Source organism: Aquarana catesbeiana, linkage group LG12 (assembly GCF_042186555.1).
Source record: "Aquarana catesbeiana isolate 2022-GZ linkage group LG12, ASM4218655v1, whole genome shotgun sequence".
Classification (NCBI taxonomy): domain Eukaryota; kingdom Metazoa; phylum Chordata; class Amphibia; order Anura; family Ranidae; genus Aquarana; species Aquarana catesbeiana.
In genome coordinates, this window is record NC_133335.1 from 201,958,560 (window position 1) to 201,979,710 (window position 21,151).

General features: G+C 44.3%; 1 protein-coding gene across 2 annotated transcripts in view; it reads right to left on the reverse strand.

The window, feature by feature from the left end:
- The window catches only part of SGK2 (serum/glucocorticoid regulated kinase 2), a 106,478-nt gene that overhangs the window by 40,107 nt on the left and 45,220 nt on the right, over nt 1-21,151 (reverse strand). For both annotated transcript variants that reach the window (XM_073606495.1, XM_073606496.1), the window contains exons 4-6: nt 15,208-15,291; nt 14,962-15,093; nt 399-511 (exon numbers count right to left, since the gene is read on the reverse strand). In XM_073606495.1, coding sequence (XP_073462596.1) covers nt 399-511; nt 14,962-15,093; nt 15,208-15,291 — 329 coding nt within the window. The remainder of the gene's footprint in view (nt 1-398; nt 512-14,961; nt 15,094-15,207; nt 15,292-21,151) is intronic.

Here is a 21,151-nt window from a genome sequence, read left to right on the forward strand (position 1 = left end):
AACACACACACACACTATCTCACAAAAGTGAGTACACCCCTCACATTTTTGTAAATATTTTATTCTATCTTTTCATGTGACAACACTGAAGAAATGACACTTTGCTACAATGTAAAGTAGTGAATGTACAGCTTGTATAACAGTGTAAATTTGCTGTCCCCTCAAAATAACTCAACACACAGCCATTAATGTCTAAACCGCTGGCAACAAAAGTGAGTACATATATTTACAAATATGTGAGGGGTGTACTCACTTTTGTGAGATACTGTATGTATTTCATCTGTGCATTTTCCTGTTTGTCTGGAGTACAGCTTTAATTAAAACATTTTATAAATTTAGTATGAACAAGGATTTTATGGAAATACTTCTGATGACATGAAATCTACAGTAACTCTTACCTGTAAATGATATTTTGAGAGTGCAAGTAGCCAATAGCACTAGCCACCTCTGCCGAATAGAAGCGGGCCCGGGGTTCCAGGAAGGAGCGCTCTCTTTGTAAGTGGAAGAAAAGCTATAAAAGGAGGATAAACACCAAGTCAAATTTTAGTGATATACATAACTTAGAGGCAAAGTAGAAAAACCTGACAAAAAAATTAAATGATAAGTTAAAGTGATTGTAAACCCTTCCATATACCTAGTGAAGTGACTGGCCTCAGGAGATTAAATAAGTTTCCCTACATAAGTTGTACCTGTTTATCTGCAGTCTTCTCTTCTCTACAGTTGTTCAAAGTGCAGAATTTTTACAGCTTGTCTGAACTTTCAGAAAGCAGGGGGCAGGGAGCTGAAGTTGTAGAGCTCAGTGAGAGCTGATTGGAGGGAAGGGACACATCCTCCTTCACACAGCACACTGGAACAGAGCTGAGGCAGCCAATCACAGGCTGTGTGCTGGAGCTCCCTTCTTTGTCACCTTTTTTCTCTTGGTGTCAGGAAAACTTGTCAGAATTGATTCATGCAGATAGCAGAGGCAGCAGACAGAAATGACACTCAGTTCTCTGGATTGAGACAAGTACACACTATAGAGGGATATGCTTTATCCATATTCCATGTCTGAGGTTTACAACCACTTTAACCGATTGCCGACCGCATAACTTGGTTATATAGTGGCGCTTCCAGGTAAGGGGCGCGTGCGCGCCACCAGCCCTGCGGCTGTGCTGTGTTAAGACAGAGCGCAAGCCGATCAGTGGGTGCCGGCCAGTGGTTATCCACGACACCCGCTGATCGGCAAGGAGGCACACAGAGCAGAGCTCTGCCTATGTAACAAGGCAGAGCTCTATTCTGTCAGCAGGGATGTGATGGAATTCCTTTCCCTGCAAAGCAGTAAAAACAGCACGTAGTAAACACAAAAACACTGGTTAACCGTTTGACTGCCCTATATGTATAACCTCTCCTCAGCCAGTGTCATTAGTACAGTGACAGTGTATATTTTTAGCACTGATCTCTGTATTAGTGTCACTGGTTCCCAAAAAGTGTAAAAAGTGTCAGTTAGTGTCTGATTGTCTTCCGCAATATCGCAGTCCTGCTATAAATCACTGATCGCCGCCATTACTAGTATAAAAAAAAGTAAATAAAAATTCCAGTATACTGTATATCCCATAGTTTGTAGACGCTATAACTTTTGCTCAAACCAATCAACTTATGCTTATTGGGATTTTTACCAAAAATATGTAGCAGAATACATATTGGCCTAAATTTATGAAGAAATTAGATTTTTTTACATTTTTTTATTGGACATGTTATATAGCAGAAAGTAAAAAATACAATTTTTTTTTTCAAATTTGTCAGTTTTTTTTGTTTATAGCGTAAAAGATAAAAACCGCAGAGGTGATCAAATACCACCAAAAGAAAGCTCTATTTGTGGGGAAACAAGGGATATAAATTTAAAGCGGAGTTCCACCCAAAAGTGGAACTTCCGCTTATATACTCCCCCCCTGTCCAAAACAGGAGACACGGCCCGATCTCCCGGAAGTTCAGCCCCCCCCTCCTATTCCCCCGCTGCTGGGCCAATTAGAAAGCACAGCGGGCTTTGCGCACAGTAGGGTACCAGCTGTGAAGCCGAAAGTCTTCACTGCTGGGTTCCCTTACCAGGAATGGCGGCGGCAGCACCCGGGGAGTCGATCCAAAGATCGGCTGGGGTGCCGATATTGCGGGCTCCCTGGAAAAGTAAGTGTCCTAATATTAAAAATCAGCAGCTACAGTATTTGTAGCTGCTGACTTTTATTTTTTTTTTTCACCCAGGCTGGACCTCCTCTTTAAAGTACCGCATGACCGTGCAATTGTCAGTTAAAATAACACTGTGCCAAAAAGCAAAAAATGGCCTGGTCATGAAGGAGGCAAATCTTGTGGAGGTCAAGTGGTTAAAGGAAACCTATCATGAGTAAAATATGAAGGCTGCCGTTGCTGACCTTCCTCTGAAAATACCGGCTGCCTGGCTGTCTATGGCTTCAACATTTTCTGAGTCGCTGACCCAGAACAAGCATACAGCCAGTGAAGGCACAACAAATCACCAATAGCAAACAATAAACACAGTGGTCATTTGCAATGTACACTTATTAAAGTGGTTGTAAACCCTTTACACAACCACTTTTTGCTACAGGTAAGCCTATAATAAGGCTTACCTGTAGCTACACTGGATATCTCCTAAACCTGCATGGTTTAGGAGATATCCCCTGTATTTGCATGTGCCGATGTCATTGGCACATGCTCACTGAAGTAATGGCAGTATGTGCCGTTGCTTCAAAAACAGAGAAGAGTGGGAAAAAGGGGACAGTGGCTGATGTTGGCCCGGTAATATTCCCACCCTGGAAAAGACTGGACTATATCAGTACAGATAGACAACAATAGTAAATCATAAATAAAAAGTTTATTACAAAGACGATACATGTTATACTTGTTAAAATTGCAAAAACAGAGGCTCGGGAATACCCAAGGAACATCTGTAGTTACAGGGTATAGAATGGTCTGGTTCTCGACTAGTTTCGCGGTATTACCGCTTCCTCAGGAGGACCAATTGTTTTTGCAATTTTAACAAGTATAACATGTATCGTCTTTGTAATAAACTTTTTATTTATGATTTACTATTGTTGTCTATCTGTACCGATATAGTCCAGTCTTTTCCAGGGTGGGAATATTACCGGGCCAACATCAGCCACTGTCCCCTTTTTCCCACTCTTCTCTGTTTTTGCATATTAATTTGGATGATGGTACGTTTTTACAAACAAATTTGTTATTTTCTATTACATGAGGCTATACTCAAAATTTGTGCATATTCATTGGGTGGATAACACACCCCTTTCTCTCTCCCCTGAGTGCCTCTAACTCTTAAGTTTACTACCATTCATGTGTATCTATTATCGATTACGTTGGTAGTTGCCCCTCCTACACGGTTCAGACACCTGGATACTCCCACTACGGATCAGGCAGACTTACCATTTCCATACAGCCACTCTTCTAGCCACCTTATTATTTCAAGTTTAGACTTTAGGTGCAACTTACTATGCTTCATTAGTTGGGTTATTCAGCTTTAACTCACTGCCTTTATTTAAGAGCATGTGTTTTATGGACCGGAAACTCTCCGGCCCAATTGTGATTATTTTTGTTATCCACATTTATAATCCCCAGCTGATTTTTACCCATGTTAAACCTAATTAACCTTATCATATCGCTATACTATCGCATCATTTGCAACTATCCTTGTATAATTTTTGAGTACGACATTGTATGGTGATTTCTGCCTCCTATGTCATTAGATCCCCAATTATATCACCTCTGGGATACCCTTCACTTTCATTTGAATTAATTTGGCCTCCCTCCTGCGGGTCGTCATCACACCACATCACCCTTTTTATTCCTCATACTCAGCACACCATTCCACTTACAGTGCACTTGTTCCAAGCTCACTGTCCCACTTTCTTCACTCCTCCCTTCACTTCATTATTCCTTAATTTGTTCCGCTTACCTACCTCCTATCATTCAGAATGTGCCCGCAGTCCAGTGATCATCCCTGGCTACGGTTCCCCCTTTTTTACCACCTTCCCACAACCAGTCCTTGTGCACTACCCCCTTCACTTTGCATAATGGCTTCCGTTAATGGGCTCCCCTTGCAATCTTAGCCGTCTATAGAGTGTCAATTCCCTCTGTGTTTACCAAACACCGTAATTGTTACTGTGGCATTCACACCGCCACTCATATTTATTTTTACCTATAATTGTTTACATAATTATTATTTCTCCTTTCATTATTGTTTAATGTCAATTCTATTGTTTTGGCGATCCCTGGGTGCCTGGTGCGGTTCGTGGCTGCCTTTGCCTCCCTTAGCGGTGGACTTGTGTTTCCCCTGGCAGGGAAGACTTGTCCTGTTTATCCCCTGCTTGCTCTCGTCGAGCCCAGGGCTCCCCGCCCACAGGCTCGCCTTGAACGCGCTTGCGCAGTAGCGCTGGTCGCGCACCTGCGCAGTGCGGGGAAACTGACCCGGCGACGTTGGGCGCCGCCGGATGGCGACGTCAGACGCCGCCGGACGGCGGCGTCGTGGGCGTCTCCGGGTTGGGGAGCTCACTTAATGGGCCCTCGGGCCCTTTGACGTGAGCAGTGCGGCTCTCCCCACTTAAGACTTGTACACGTGGGGCTTGGATGGAAGGGACGCCTCCGCTGCCCTACCGGGGACATCTTTGGGTACGTTTATCCTCAATTTTTACCTTGGATACTATCCTTTACCTTATGTTATCTCTTACTGATACCGCCTTATGGATACTATCCTGTATCTCATGTTATATGTGATACGTTTTTATTCGATAGATTTTCATGTTACCCTATGGGCATCCCCTCATACCGCTGGGCCCCCACAGTCATGTACCCCTCTTGATCCCCTTCTCGGTGGACTCAGTAGGTGCTCCTGTTTCCTATGGGCCATCTGACCTCTGCGTTTTCAACAAGTCTTTATGTGATTTGGTATTATATCACCCCTTGGGCTAATAATCATGGTAAGTTACACCATATGCCTCAATATCATTAGCGAGGGTGTGGGCACTTTACTTACCCTCCTTCTTCTCTTTGTTTCTGTGCCTTACTTGCCTTACCTTGTTCTTTCCCCCCTCCTCTTTCCCCACTCCCTCCATCGGTCCTCCCCTCCCCCTCCCACCCCCAGTCCCCCTTCCCTTCCTTTCCCCTCTAGCCCTATCCTCCCTCCCCACCACCTGCCTTGTCCTTCCCCTTTTCCCCTCCCTCCCTGCCCCCCCCCCCCCCCTCTTCCTTTCCCCTCTTCCCCTTCCTTCCTCCTTCCCCTCTCCATCCCAATCATCCCTTTCCCTAATTCCCCTTCCTAATTCTATCCCCTTCCTTCTCCTTTCTTATTCCCCTTTCCTTTCAGCCCTTATTCATCTCCCTCTCCTATGCTAACGGCTAATCTTTTTTACTCCCAACCAGCTGATATATTAGACCCCTCAATTGCTATTTGTTATCCATTCAGGGAATTCCGTACAATCCCCCTTGTCCGCCGCGGGGGAGTTATGTTTGGGCAGCTGGGTACCGCACATATTCACCCAAATATAGGGTAAGCCATTTTTGTATTTACCTCTTAGGTTATGTTGGTTTTTACACGCTGCATTATAATGTTTGTATGTATTATTGTTGTATTATTTTTATTATCTGTCCCATAGATTGGTCCTCCTGAGGAAGCGGTAATACCGCGAAACTAGTCGAGAACCAGACCATTCTATACCCTGTAACTACAGATGTTCCTTGGGTATTCCCGAGCCTCTGTTTTTGCAATTTTAACAAGTATAACATGTATCGTCTTTGTAATAAACTTTTTATTTATGATTTACTATTGTTGTCTATCTGTACCGATATAGTCCAGTCTTTTCCAGGGTGGGAATATTACCGGGCCAACATCAGCCACTGTCCCCTTTTTCCCACTCTTCTCTGTTTTTGCATATTAATTTGGATGATGGTACGTTTTTACAAACAAATTTGTTATTTTCTATTACATGAGGCTATACTCAAAATTTGTGCCGTTGCTTCAGTTAGACTGTGCCGTTACCGGCGGCTCCCGTGCGCATGCGCTGGAGTGACGTTATTACGGTTCTGGGCAATCACAGCGCCGGAGCCTGCAATACCCGGAAGTAACTCCGGGAGCGATGTCAGCCGCCGAAGCAGGGTACGAGGACAGCTGCAGGGGCTTCGATCTCAGGTAAGTAATTCACAATGAGCTAGTATGCTATGCATACTAGCTCATTATGCCTTTGTCTTGCAGGTTTTTTTTTTTTCTAGGGTTTACAACCACTTTAACCGGTTCCCGACCGGCGCACGACGATGTACGTCGGCAGAATGGAACGGCTGGGCAAATGGGCGCACCTGTACGTCCATTTGAATTCCCCGCCGTGCCATTGCGTGCGCGCCGGCCGGGAGCTCCATGAGTCCGGTCGCGGGTCCCGCGGACTCAATCGCCGCGGGGATACCCGCGATCGCCTCACGGAGAGGACGAACTGGGAGATGCTGATGTAAACAGCATCTCCCTGTTCTGCCTAGTGACAGTGTCACTGATCACTGCTCCCTGTCATCGGTAGCAGTGATCAGTCTAGTGACACATACAGCCCCTTCCCCCTACAGTTAGAAAACACTCCCCTAGTACTGATTAACCCCTCCCCGCCCCCTAGTGGTTAACCCCTTCACTGCCAGTGTCATTTACACAGTAATCAGTGCATTTTTAATCGCATTGATCGCTGTATAAATGACAATGGTCCCAAAAATGTGTAAAAAATGTCCGACATGTCCGCCATAACGTCGCAGTCACAATAAAAATCGCTGATCACCGCCATTACTAGTAAAAAAAAAAAATTTATAAAAATGCCATAAAACTATCCCCTATTTAGTAAACGCTATAACTTTTGCGCAAACCAATCAATAAACGCTTATTGTGATTTTTTTTTACCAAAAATATGTAGAAGAATACGTATCGGCCTAAACTGAGGAAAAAAAAAAAATTTATATATTTTTGGGGGATATTTATTATAGCAAAATGTAAAAAATAATGGGTTTTTTTCAAAATTGTTGCTCTTATTTTGTTTATAGCACAAAAAATAAAAATCGCAGAGGTGATTAAATACCACCAAAAGAAAGCTCTATTTGTGGGAAAAAAAGGACGTCAATTTTGTTTGGGAGCCACGTTGCGCGACTGCGCAATTGTCAGTTAAAGCGACGCAGTGCCGAATCACAAAAAGTGCTCTGGTCAGGAAGGGGGTAAATTCTTCCGGGGCTGAAGCAGTTAAGGTATGTACAATTTATAAAGGAACCCCCTCACCCAAAGGGATCTCAGTAGGGAAAAAAAAAAAGGGAGGGAACCTGCTTTTGATTCTAATAGCCAACTATGGATGTGCAGCCATCCAGCATTTATAGAAGAGGAGGTAAGTATTTTCTACATTTGAATATATTCCTCAAAAGCCATAAAAGATATTACCATACAAAAGTAGCAGTGACATCATCACTGTGCTATACATAGCCTGAGCAGAGCTATGGGAGGGGCTCAGCAGGCTCCATCCACTACAAACTGCCTACTGAAAAGTACAGGAGGGGGGCGGAGACAAGACCAGTCACCCTGCACAAGAAGAGAGAGCAGCAGTGAGCGGTCTTTATTACAGAAGCAAAGTTTCACACTGGATTACTGTACAAATCTGGAAGAAATACACAAAGCACACAAAGACCCCAGTAAGAACACACTTGTCTTTAGACAATATTTGCTTATCCCAGAGTTCAGCTTTAAAGTGATCCTACCTATATGACAGCCCAAACCACTGCCAACCCCTATACTATTCATCTCTGCCACAGAGAGATCACACGATACACGATAAGCGGGATTCAATTCCCACAACATTTATCAGGCTTTGACAAGTTGCTGAACACGCAGATTAATCATCTCTATCTTAGTCGCCATCCATCTTGTTTATAAACAGTCAAATGACTGTACGGTGTACATGTGGGGAAGAGGCTGATGACACAGCACAAAGCTCACCGGGCATAATGTTCTCTGCACAGAGGATCAGATCCCAGGAATAGAACACCACGGTGTCACCGCGTATTTACCGATCGAGAATATGGAACATCAATTGAATTCTAGAAGAAAAGCGTTCTTTCTACATGACCTGTGTGTGGCCTCTGAGATCTGCTTACCTAGACTGAAGAAATTCCTTCTGTATCATTGAGAGCTACAGACGCATTTCTCATCGTTCTAAAGATTTCCATATAGAGAGATCTCTGTCTGTATCGGGCTATTGTATGGTGACAACAATGGGCCTCTTTTACGCCTGGCCATAGCCAGTGACGATATCTAAACCCAAGAACAAAAATATACTGCAGCTTACCGGTTCTTAGATCTGGTGGTTGGATTAATGTGGAACTGAAAGCAAAACATTAACATCTGCGAACAGGCAGGCTTTTTAATGTAGAGGAAACGTGCAATGGGGTTGGGGCAAATAGACTGTGCACTTTGCAAAGTGCAACTGTTTCAGGACTTAGTAAATGAGGAAATCTTCACTTTGAAAAGACTACCCAATCACGTTCAAGGAAAAAAATAAAAACAGCATTTTTGCTTGCACATGACTGGATGATGGAGGGTCAGCAGAGTCTCCGCTCATCTACTAAGCTCTGGGGCAACTGCACTTTGCAAAGTGCACAATCTATTTATCTTTAGTAAATCAACCTGTAGCACCCTCTACTTTAGGTAGGTGCTAGAAGTAGGATTTTTGTTAGTACTGAAAAATTCAGGCCTAGCTTTAAGCTACAGTAATAAGGAGAGCCAGCAAAACTGTAATCCTTGAAGTGACGTTTATTGGTACATCAGAGTGACAATAAAACAATAAATCTGACGCGTTTCAGCAATAGCCTTAGTCGTAGCTACGACTAAGGCTATTGCCGAAACGCGTCAGCTTTATTGTTTTATTGTCACTCTGATGTACCAATAAATGTCACTTCAAGGATTACAGTTTTGCCGGCTCTCCTTATTACTGTTGCATTGGAGTGTGTTGGGACACATCGAGCCTCGGCACCTGTGAGTGGACCTGGTGTATTGATTAAGTTGTCCCTGCAGAGAGCGCTGTTACCTTTCTTCTTTTCCTAGCTTTAAGCTAGGCATGTTTGTTTTGATCTGTGTGGGCTGGGAGTGGCTCAGAGTAGGCTGGTGACTCACAGAGAGTATCATCTTTTTGTTACCTCCCTTCTGCTTCTAGAAGGAAGGAGGGGAAGAGAGGTGGAGCTGTCTGGTGCGTTCTAAGGACCCCTGACCAATCCCCAACCTGGATTGGCAGGGGGAAGGCCTCCTTAAATACCTTGAGTCAGCCCAGCTGGGAGGAGTTGTCGGGTGGAAGAAACTGGAGATGGAGCACTAGGTTGTCGGGGCCTTTGAGGCACTCCCCAGTCTAGAGGGGGGGTGACCTTGGGCCTGTGGTGTTCGAGTGCAAGTCGGACCCTTGCTGAGAAACAAAGAAGGATTTGGACAGGAGGCACAGAGAGGAACCGAGAAAGAAAAACGGGAGCTAGTGTTGCCGGGCAAGTCTCCAGGAGGGATCCCCCGGAGTGCAGCCAGGAGGGCTGGCGAGTGACAGGCACAGTTGTCAAAGCTGGGGAGGCATGCCGGAGCGGACTGGAAGAGTGCAGTCTGAGATGTATGTAGAGCCAGCAGGATAGACTGTGATGTCATGGGCAGTGGAGTCAGCAGCTGCAGCCAGGAGGGTTGGCAGGGCCTGAAGAGGACTGACTGGGAGCAGTAGTCCACCAAGGTCAGCTAGCACTAAAGACTTTCCTATTTTTATTGCTACACTAAAGGGGCCCTCGGTCCCTGCCTGCAAATGGCAGTTGCTAATGCCTGACAGAGTCAGAGTTGGACCTACCATGTGCTAGCTGTACCAGGAACCAAGTATTGTACAGGAGAGAGAGGAACAGTCTACAAATAAACGTTGTGCTGGAGGAGACTGGAACTCTAGAAGTGCAAATATAGGTTTCAACTGCTCATTTTATTGATTCCCTTATTGACTTTGGGCATCCCATAATTTCCCTTACCCTATCCAAGTTTAAAATCCGAATCCAAAACAAACATAGTGACTGTTCATTGTCTCAAGAGTGACTGGGAAGTGAATGCCGGGCTGGGCAGGGTGACAGGTGGACCACAATATCCAGCAGTCCCTATGAGGGTACCGCTACCAGCCGCTATGTCTGTACTGCAAAAAAGACTTACCTGCCTGTTCGCATTCCCCAGCAAAATGTACGTTGAGCTGCGCATGTGCAGCTAAGTAGATGTTGATTTACTAAAACTAGAGAGTGCAAAATCTGGTGCAGCTGTGCATGGTAGCTAATCAGCTTCTAACTTCAACTTGTTCAATTCATTTATGACAAAAAAAACCTGGAAGCGGATTGGTTTCTATGCAGAGCTGCACCAGATTTTGCACTCTCCAGATTTAGTACATCAACCCCATAGTGCGCTGGAATGATTGCACTACCGTGTATGCACATGAGTGACGTCATCACATGCCAGCCAAGCAAAACAGCAGAATACAGGCACTAAAGCCTTCATACACACCTGTCCAATGTGCCTGCCCCAGCACCGCCATTATCTTCTGAGTGCTGGTAAAAAAATGATGTATAGCGCTTGTGCCTAACAATGCAATCCATTGGTGCATGGGCACCTGGATTCGTCCTGGCGGGGTCATAAGATGTTGACTTTTGTTGTAAATGTTTAAACCAATGCAAATTATATGTAATTGCTTATGTTTATGTATTTCTTTGATCATGTTGTGTTTCCTACTTATGGTTATTTTTTTTAGAACCCACTACTACCCATTCCAGTGTCCCTGTACTTTCCTGTGCACTTAGCCCTGATTCACTGCGCAACTTCAGCGCAACTTCAAAGCCGCAGGTCAGTGCGATTTGCACCTCCGATATCATTGCGGCTTGTGACTTAGTTTAACAGATGTCTATGCAAATCGCAATGAAATGGGGAAAAAAGTAGTGCAAGAGCTTTTTTCAAAGTCACTGTGACATGAGTTGCGTCAATTCGAACAGCTCCCCCAAAGATACAGTACAGTGAGTGAATGGTTTCAGGTTAGGATGGGAAGTGTTTTACCAGCAGGATCACCAGGTGAAAATAAACAAAAGAGGGAAAATAATACAGCCATCACATCTAAGGAACAATAAACTATAATATACTACATTTTTATTTTTGGGTTTAGAAAAGCCTATATTGCAACTTGGCAGCACAGTGGCCTAATGGTTAGCATTTACGTGTATGCCTTGCTGCACTGGGGTCCTCAGTCTGAATCTTGGCCAGGACACTGGCATGGTCACTCTGCATGGAGTTTCACAAACACGTCTACCTTGACCACTGCTGGTGTTCTCTGGTGTCCTTTTGGATATTTTGATATTCCAATAAACTTTACTTGGAGCCTACGTGAGGTGCAGCCATAGCTCCCAACTGTCCCTGATTTCGAGGGACTGTCGCTGATTTGGAGAAATGTTCCTCTGTCCCCCATTCTTCCTCATTTGTTCCTCATTTTGGTCTGATCTATATAGATGTATATAAAATGCACTTTTTATCTATCAAAAAGTGTTTTTCAACACTAAACCTTTCATCTGATTTCTAAATTGCTGCATTTGTAAATACCAAAAGCCAATGTAAAGGAATAGTAGTGATAAAAAAAGCACTTGTGGGTTTAACCAATCTTGTTTTTTTGTACAATTCTCCTTTAAGGGGGCGTGGCCAGGGGTGTGTCCTACACCTGTATACTTTGGCTAATAGGTGTCCCTCATTCCCATCCAGGGCCGTTTTTAAGGCAGGGCAAAAGGGGCAGCTGCCCAGGGCCCTGTCATTGTCGTGGGGCCCAAAGCAGCTGCCTCATACTTGCCAACTATCCTGGTTTAAATTCCCTCATCCCTTGAGGATTTAGTCCCATGGTGTGTCCCAATATCTCAGTGTGAAGTGCTGCTAGTAATGCTGCCCAGCTCTGCCCTTTTGTTGTGTACAGATGACTCATCTGCAGACCCTGTGTTTACATGTAAATTACCGGCATTCATATGTAAATAGTGGAGGCCGGCGGCATTGATATGTATATCATGCCCCCCTGAGGTCATATCCACAGTAATCTCTAGCAGCCAATCAACAAGCAGAAATTATGTGCTGTAACCTCTAGCAACTAATCAGTGAGCCGAAGTGTGTGCTGTAACCTCTAGCAACCAGTCAGTGAGTGGTAATGATACACTGTAACCTCTGGCAACCAATCGCAATAGCTGAGCAGGTGGAGAGCGAAACTGCGCGTGGGGGGGGCAAGAAAAGTTTTGCCCAGGGTCCAATCAATATTAAAGACGGCCCTGCCATCTCAAAAAGTTGGGTGGTATGGGTGCAGCTGTTTCTTATTTTGAAGATCTGGCAACCTATCTTGTAAAAAATTTGCCAAAAAAATTATATGGAAAAGGCTCTCTATGCGTATCAGGCATAGTGCCCAGAGAGCTGGCCTAAAGAATGCAAAGCGTGAACTGAAAGATATCACAAAGGCAATATGCAACTAGGAACATTTAGGACATATTATCACTGATACATCATGGTAAATATGTATATTACCGCACTTGTTACTGCAACACACAATAATGCAAGGGCTAAGTTCCTTTGCAACGTAGTATAGCACCCTCTAGTGTGTGCCACTAGAAAAGTAGTACAGGTAAAAGCATTTTTTGGCTCTGGGTTAGATCATTAAAGTGGTTGTTATCTTACAAAACAATGGCACTGGCAGCCCCTCTCCTTTATCCAGCGACAACTCACCGTATAAGTGTTTGTTTAAATCTATGACTCTAAATACCTTTTTTTCTAGGTATCTTCAGGCCGGTCATGTGACTACCGGTCGCTCAGCTTCTATGATCCAGGGCTACAGCAGGAGGGTCCGAGATTTCCCTCTGAGGTCAGGCGGGAGGTCATGTGACCGCTGTGCTGGCCACATGGCACCTCCCACTAGCCCTGGATCATGGTAGGAGAGCAGCCGGGAGTCACGTGACCGACCTAAGGATACCTGAAAAAGAGGTATTTAGAGCCATAGACAAACACTTATACTGTGAGTTATCCCTGGATAAAGGAGAGGGACTGCCAGTGGCATTTTGTACATTTTTAATGTACTATGAATAGCGGCAGGAGGGGGGGGGGGGGCAAAGACGGCTCACACAGACACAGGATCTGACAGGCAGGGAGGGAGGGGGGAGAGAAAGACAGAGCAGGGCTGCGGATGTCAGAGGCAAGTAAACTGTCCTCCGTCAGGGCTCAGCAGCCATGATCACCTACCAGACAACCCCCTGTAACTCCACCCAACTCTGACCTTGACCCAATCTGCCAAGTTTTGCTGCCTATATTCTTTCAAACCACAACTGGAATCCCCACCTAAACCCAAGTCCCTTTAACCCCTTTCATGCCAGACCTACATCCATTTCCTTGTGCATTTTACCCTGGGCCTCCCTAGACTGTTAATTCCACCGAAGTGTTCAGCAGGTGCTATATATAGTGAACCAAGTTTGTGCAGGAGGAAGGAAGAGGAGGATCTTCATGTAAATAGGGAGGCAGTTGTCCCTATTTTGTTCTGTGTTCTGAACATTTTTCAATTAGGGCATCCCATAATTCCCTACCCCATCCAAGTTATCATCCCCTAATAAAATAACAAAAACAAGCCAAGGACTGATTTCTGTGTCTGAGCAAGTGAAGGAAATGCTAAGTGACTGGCTGTGCAGCAGTGGGGACCCGACCATCAGCAACTCTTACGAGGGGTGTGCTACAGTAATGTGCAACTAGGCACATTCCGAGGCCTGTGTTTCGTCACATATGGCGACCGATCACATTTGGCTATCTGCTGGAGTGCGCATGCGCAACGCCGCCATATGCGTTCCAACACTGTTGTTTCGTCAGATTAGGCGACCCGTCAGAATGTGCAACGGAAGTGATGCTCCGTCACCGCCATCTTGCTACATCCTGCACTCCTCAATAGTAAGGATACACTGAGAAGGGGAAAGTGGACATCTTGTTACACCCACCGGAGCTTTGCATTTTACACTTATTTGTAACAGTAAACTGAGTTTATATAGTGAAATACAGTACTTAGAACTACATCTGATTGGTTAGATGTTGAATTTGGAAAGCAGCAAACTTCTGTCAGATGAGCAAACCTATGACATAAGCAGGCTTGACGCTGCTTTTAAAATTCAACATCTAACGAGTCAGACGCAATTGTAAGTACTGTATTTGACTAGATAAACTCACTCCACTGCTAAAAATAAGTGCAAAATGCAAGACTCTGGTGGGTGTAAGAAGATGTCCGCTTTCCCCCTTCTCAGTGTATCCTTACTATGGAGAAGTGCGGGGTGTAGGAAGATGGCGGCGACGGAATGTCACGTCCGTGCGGTTTTATTGTGCTCTTTTGTCCTAAAAACGCATGGAACGTTGGAACACATATAGCAGCGTCGTGCATGCGCACTCCAGCAGGTAGCCAAATGTGATGGGTTGCCATATGTGACGAAACACCTGTACTACATACCTGCAATAGTAACGTTTAAAAAAAACAAACAAACGGACATTTACTTATACAGTTCTACAAACTGAATGCACATTATGTACAATGATGAGTATGACAGGATTCTGAGTTCCAAGAGGACCTGTCTTTTCACAAAAGGGCCATTTGTGTGCTACCCTGTTTCCCCGAAAATAAGACCTAGCGTGATTGTCGGTGATGGCTGCAATATAAGCCCTACCCTCCAAATAAGCCCTAGTTAAAGTCCTTGTAGGTCTTATTTTCAGGGTAGGGCTTATTTTCGGGGAAACAGGGTAGGGCTTATTTGGGGGGTAGGGCTTATATTACAGCCATCACTGACAATCACGCTAGGTCTTAGGGACCTGTTTCCACGCTAGGGAAACAGGGTATGTAGGAATGGAGTGTGAAGTTACTGCAGCCTCACCTCGCCTCCATTGACGTAGTCCAGGACAAAGTAGAGTTTTTCTGCAGTTTGGAAGGAATAATGCAGGCCTACCAGGAAAGGATGTTTCAGGTTCTTAAGCAGGACATTCCTTTCAGCCATAATGTGAGATTGCTGGGAAAAAAAAGCATACCATTAAAAATGAATACTGACCTTAGAGACCAAACCACACATAGCTGCCTATTGGGAACGTCATAGCATAAGGTGTCCATAGGAAATCTATCTTACCTCCTTTTTTTTCAGAATGGTCTTTTTCTGCAGAACCTTCACTGCATAGAACTTACTGTCACTTTTACGCTTTGCCAGGAGGACCTATAGGAAAAAAAAAATCATTACAGTTGTATACGTCTACACTTATATAGGGATTCTGTTAAATGATTGTGTAAAGCCACCTTGAACAACTGCTCATTAACACTACAGCTTGAATTACAGGCAGTCACCAGCTTACAAACAATAGGTTCTGTAGGATTGTTCTTAATGAAGAACTCCGGCCGACCTCCCCATTTTTTTCCCCCCACTTACCTGATGGTGGTATCCGCACATTTTAGATGTTCACCAAACCAGTGGATACGGCGTTGACCTGCTGAGATCATCTCATGCCTGGCCACAGCTCCGCCCCGCCATGTTCTACATTCTTATGTTCTATGACTTAATCGAGAGGCCCACAGGCTCTTTCAGGTTCAGTGGGCGGGCCTCTAGAAGGTCCGCTTTAAGTTTAATTTGTATGTAAGTTGGAACAGGTACAAGTTTTTTGGACAGCATAGAGAAGGGTTAACACCCCTGTAACATTTGTTTTGCTTTCCATGCCCCTGCTCAGAAGATTTCACCTCACTTTCTGTTCCTGTGATAATTGGATTTTGAAAATTTTGGGTTGTCATGGAAACAAGAATTGGTGATAAAGCTTCAGTGGAGGAGACACCTTTTTCCCATGATAAGAGCCCTTGCACACTGGGGCGGGGGGCGGCGTCGGCGGTAAAACGCCGCTATTATTAGCGGCGTTTTACTATCGGTATGCGGCCGCTAGCGGGGCGGTTTTACCCCCCGCTAGCGGCCGAGAAAGGGTTAAATACCACCGCAAAGCGCCTCTGCAGAGGCGCTTTGCCGGCGGTATAGCCGCGCCGTCCCATTGATTTCAATGGGCAGGAGCGGTAAAGGAGCGGTATACACACCGCTCCTTCACCGCTCCGAAGATGCTGCTGGCAGGACTTTTTTTACCGTCCTGCCAGCGCATCGCTCCAGTGTGCAAGCCCTCGGGGCTTGCACACTGGAATGAAAGTAGCGGCACTTTCGGGGCGGTTTGCAGGCGCTATTATTAGCACAATAGCGCCTGCAAACCGCCCCAGTGTGCAAGGGCTCTAACTCTTATGCCCTGCACACACGGTTGGACATTGAATAGACATTCCGACAACAAAATCCATGGATTTTTTCCGACGGATGTTGGCTCAAACTTGTCTTGCATACACACGGTCACACAAAGTTGTCGGAAAATCCGATCGTTCTGAAAGCGGTGACGTAAAACACGTACGTCGGGACTATAAACGGGGCAGTAGCCAATAGCTTTCGTCTCTTAATTTATTTTGAGCATGCGTGGCACTTTGTGCGTCGGATTTGTGTACACACGATCGGAATTTCCGACTAAGGATTTTGTTGTCGGAAAATTTTATATCCTGCTCTCAAACTTTGTGTGTCGGAAATTCCTATGGAAAATGTGTGATGGAGCCCACACATGGTCGGAATTTCCGACAACAAGGTCCTATCACACATTTTCCGTCGGAAAATCTGACCGTGTGTACAGGGCATTACAAGAGAAAATTTCCCTTCCTAGGGGAAGATTTCTTCTCACTTCCCATTGCCTCCCTCCATTTGTAAGTAGAAGTCGTTTGTAAGTCAGATGTTTGTACCTCTGGGGCCACCTGTATAATGAAAGTGTCAGTCCACTGAAAACTGGTATCTTAGTGTTTGGTAAATGCTAAAGTGTTATGGCTTGTTCTCACGTGCAGCAGCCATTGCCACTGTTCTATCAGATTACAGCTACCCACCAGATTGTGCAACAGAAGTGACGCTCTGACGAAAAATACTTACTGCACATGCGCAATGTGTTCCGCCATGCATTCTATGGCGCAATGCGTTCCACACACTTTATGATCTGCTGGGTAGCGGTATTCTTACTACTACATCTTAGTACACCCAGCTACGTCTTGAATTTCACAGTAATTTTGGCAATAAAGTGAGCAAATATAAATAAATATAGTATATATGCTCACTTTATTGCTAAAATCACTGTGAAATTCAAGCCGTAGCTGAGTGTACTAAGATGTTCGCATGGGCGTCCCATCAGAATACGGCTACCCGTCAGATCATAAAGTGTGTGGAATGAGTGGCGCTGTGGAACGCATGGTGGAACAGATCGTGCATGCGCAGTATGTTTTTTTGGTCGGAACGTCACTTCCGTTGCACAGTCTGATGGGTAGTGGTAATCTGATCTGAACACCACATCCCTGAAAAGAAATCCACTGTGGAGGTTGACAGGCGGCTGGGAGGTGATATGTTGCCTCCTCGCTGCCTATTTTAACCCTAAAAAGGCCAAACCACCAGACTCCATTTATGGCTTAAACATTACCGATGGGTGGACCAACAGTTTATGTCACTTGCATCTTTTTTTTTTTTTTACAAATTTCTTTTCATTAGTTATGTCACTTGCATCTTACAGAAGAAATTGCATACATGGAAAAGTCTAAATTTCCCAGTGCAACACCATTCCAAGCGCTAAACTGCATATGAGCAAATGGGTGCTGAAATTTTTTGGCTAAATAATAAAAGACTTACTGTGTATGGCCAGCTTTAGTTTTGGTGTTGTCTGCTGCTGGAGCTTAGACAGTGGGAGGACGTCACAGCTCCCCCATGTGACAGTGTTGAGGCCTGGTGATTGGGGGCTCAGGCCCAAGCACTGTCAAGTAGGGGAGGTCACATTTTCAATACCCAGCACCCAGAAGGCCAGCTCTATTACTGTGAACTCTGGAAATTAGGGGAGTCGGCAAGAAAGCATTGGTATGTGTATATATCTGAATGGGTAAAGTGACAGTGTCTCTTTAACCACTTCAGCTTCGGAAGGTTTACCCCCCTTATTAACCAGGCCATTTTTTGCGATACGGCACTGCCTTAATTTAACAATTGCATGATCGTGTGATGATGTACCCAAATAAAATTTAAGTCCTTTTTTTCCTACAAATAGAGCTTTCTTTTGGTGGTATTTGATCAACTTTGCAGTTTTTTTTTTTTTTGCATTATAAACAAAAAAGAGTGACAATTTTGAAAAAAAAAACAATATTGTTTACTTTCTGCTACAAAACATATCCAAAAAAAATGTAAAAAAATGTAATTTCTTCATCAATTTAGGCTAATATGTATTCTGCTGCATATTTTTGGTAAACAAAAATCCCAAAAAGGGTATATTGATTAGTTTGCACAAAAGTTCTAGCGTCTACAAACTATGGGATATATTTAAGGAATTTTTATTTATTAATTGTTTTTTCTACTAGTAATGGTGGCGATCAGAAACTTATACTGGGACTGTGATATTGCGGCAGACAAATCAAACACTAACTGACACTTTTGACATTTTTTGGGGTCCAGTGAGACTAAGACAGTGATCAGTGCTAAAAATATGCACTGTCACTATACTAATGACACTGGCTGGGAAGGGGTTAACATCAGGGGCAATCAAAGGGTTAACTGTGTGCCTAGCTGGTGTTTTACTACTGTGGGGGATGTGCTTTGACTAGAGGAAAGCATAGATCCACGTCTCTGCTTTGCAGGAACACAGGATCAATGCCTTCCTTACTGACAGAATGGCGATCAGCTTTGTTTACATAGGCAGATCGCCGGGGAGCGACCGGACGCTCTTATATTACACCGATGCAAGTGTTTGTTTTTTAACCTTGTAAGTGTCCCTCACTTGCCGACCGCCGCATGTACATATACGTCCCTACTTTGGGGGCGGATATCGTTGCTATGGCAGCAGCTAGCTGCCATAACCCCGGTATCCCCGTTTTAAGCCGGCGGTCGGCTACAAGATAAAAGTGGTCTCTGCAGCGGATTCACTGCAAGATCACTTTTATCGGTGGCGGGAGAGGCCCCCCCCCCCTCCCGCTGCGATCCGGTGCCTTCCGCCACTTACCCGGAGCCGTCGGCAGCGGCAGAGGCGATCGCGTCCTTTCCCTAGCTGTTCATGGAGACGAGTGAGGGGAAGATGGCCCCACCCGTCTCCATGACACTGCAGGGCGGAAGCGACGTCAAAATGTCACTTCCGCTCATACGTCTTAAAGCCACATTTTTTTCAATGTCATTTTTTCAAATGACTTTTTTTTTTTTTTTATTGCATTTAAGTCCAAATATGAGATCTGAGGACTTTTTGACCCCAGATCTCATATTTAAGAGGACCTGTCATGCTTTTTTCTATTACAAGGGATGTTTACATTCCTTGTAATAGGAATAAAATTGACACAATTTTTTATTTTTTTTTTAAACAGTGTAAAAATAAATAAAATCAAGTAAAATAAATAAGCAAAAAAAAATGTTTTTTTTTTTAAATGCCCCGTCCCGGCGAGCTCGCGCGCAGAAGCGAACGCATACGTGAGTAGCGCCCGCATATGAAAACAGTGGTCAAACCACACATGTGAGGTATCACCGCGATCGTTAGAGTGAGAGCAATAATTCTAGCCCTAGACCTCCTCTGTAACACAAAACATGCAACCAGTAGAATTTTTTTAAACGTTACCTATGGAGATTTTTGAGGGTAAAATTTTGACGCCATTCCACGAGCGGGCGCAATTTTGAAGCGTGACATGTTGGGTATCAATTTACTCTGCATAACAATATCTTTCACAATATAAAAAAAAATTGGGCTAACTTTACTGCTGTCTTATTTTTTTATTCAAAAAAGTGAATTTTTTCCAAAAAAAGCGCGCTTGTAAGACCGGTGCGCAAATACGGTGTGAAAAAAAGTATTGCAAAGACCGTCATTTTATTCTCTAGGGAGTTAGAAAAAAAAACAATATATAATGTTTGGGGGTTCTAAGTAATTTTCTAGCAAAAAAACTGTTTTAAACATGGAAACACCTTAATTCCAAAACAAGGCTGATCTTTAACCCCTTCCCGACCGTCGCACGCCGATGTATGTCGGCAGAATGGCACGGCTGGGCAAATGAACTTACAGGTACGTCCATTTGAATTCCCTGCCGTGCCATTGCATGCGCGCCGGCCGGGAGCTCCGTGAGTCGGGTCGCGGGTCCCGTGGACTTGATCGCCGCCGGGATACCCGCGATTGCCTCACGGAGAGGACGAACGGGGAGATGCTGATGTAAACAGCATCTCCCCGTTCTGCCTAGTGACAAGTGTCACTGATCACAGCTCCCTATCATTGGGAGCTGTGATCAGAGTAATGACACAGCTAGCCCATCCCCCCTACAGTTAGTAATCACTCCCTAGTACTGACTTAACCCCTCCCCGCCCCCTAGTGGTTAACCCCTTCACTGCCAGTGTCATTTACACATTTTTAATCGCACTGATCGCTGTATAAATGACAATGGTCCCAAAAATGTGTCAAAAATGTCCGACATGTCCGCCATAACGTCGCAGTCACAATAAAAATCGCTGATTGCCGCCATTACTAGTAAAATAAAAATTATTAATAAAAATGCCATAAAACTATCCCCTATTTTGTAAATGCTATAACTTTTGCGCAAACCAATCAATAAACGCTTATTGCGATTTTTTTTTTACCAAAAATATGTAGAAGAATACGATCGGCCTAAACTGAGGAAAAAAAATGTTTTTCTTATATTATTATTATTTTTGGGGGATATTTATTATAGCAAAATGTAAAAAATGTGTGTCAAAATTGTCCCTCTTATTTTGTTTATAGCGCAAAAAATAAAAATCGCAGAGGTGATCAAATACCACCAAAAGAAAGCTCTATTTGTGGGAAAAAAAGGACGTCAATTTAGTTTGAGAGCCACGTCGCACGACCGCGCAATTGTCAGTTAAAGCGACGCAGTGCCGAATCGCAAAAAGTGCTCTGGTCAGGAAGGGGGTAAAATCTTCCGGGGCTGAAGTGGTTAAGTGGTTAAGCGGGGGTTTTTAATAAATTTGAAAACAGAGAGCACTATGTTTC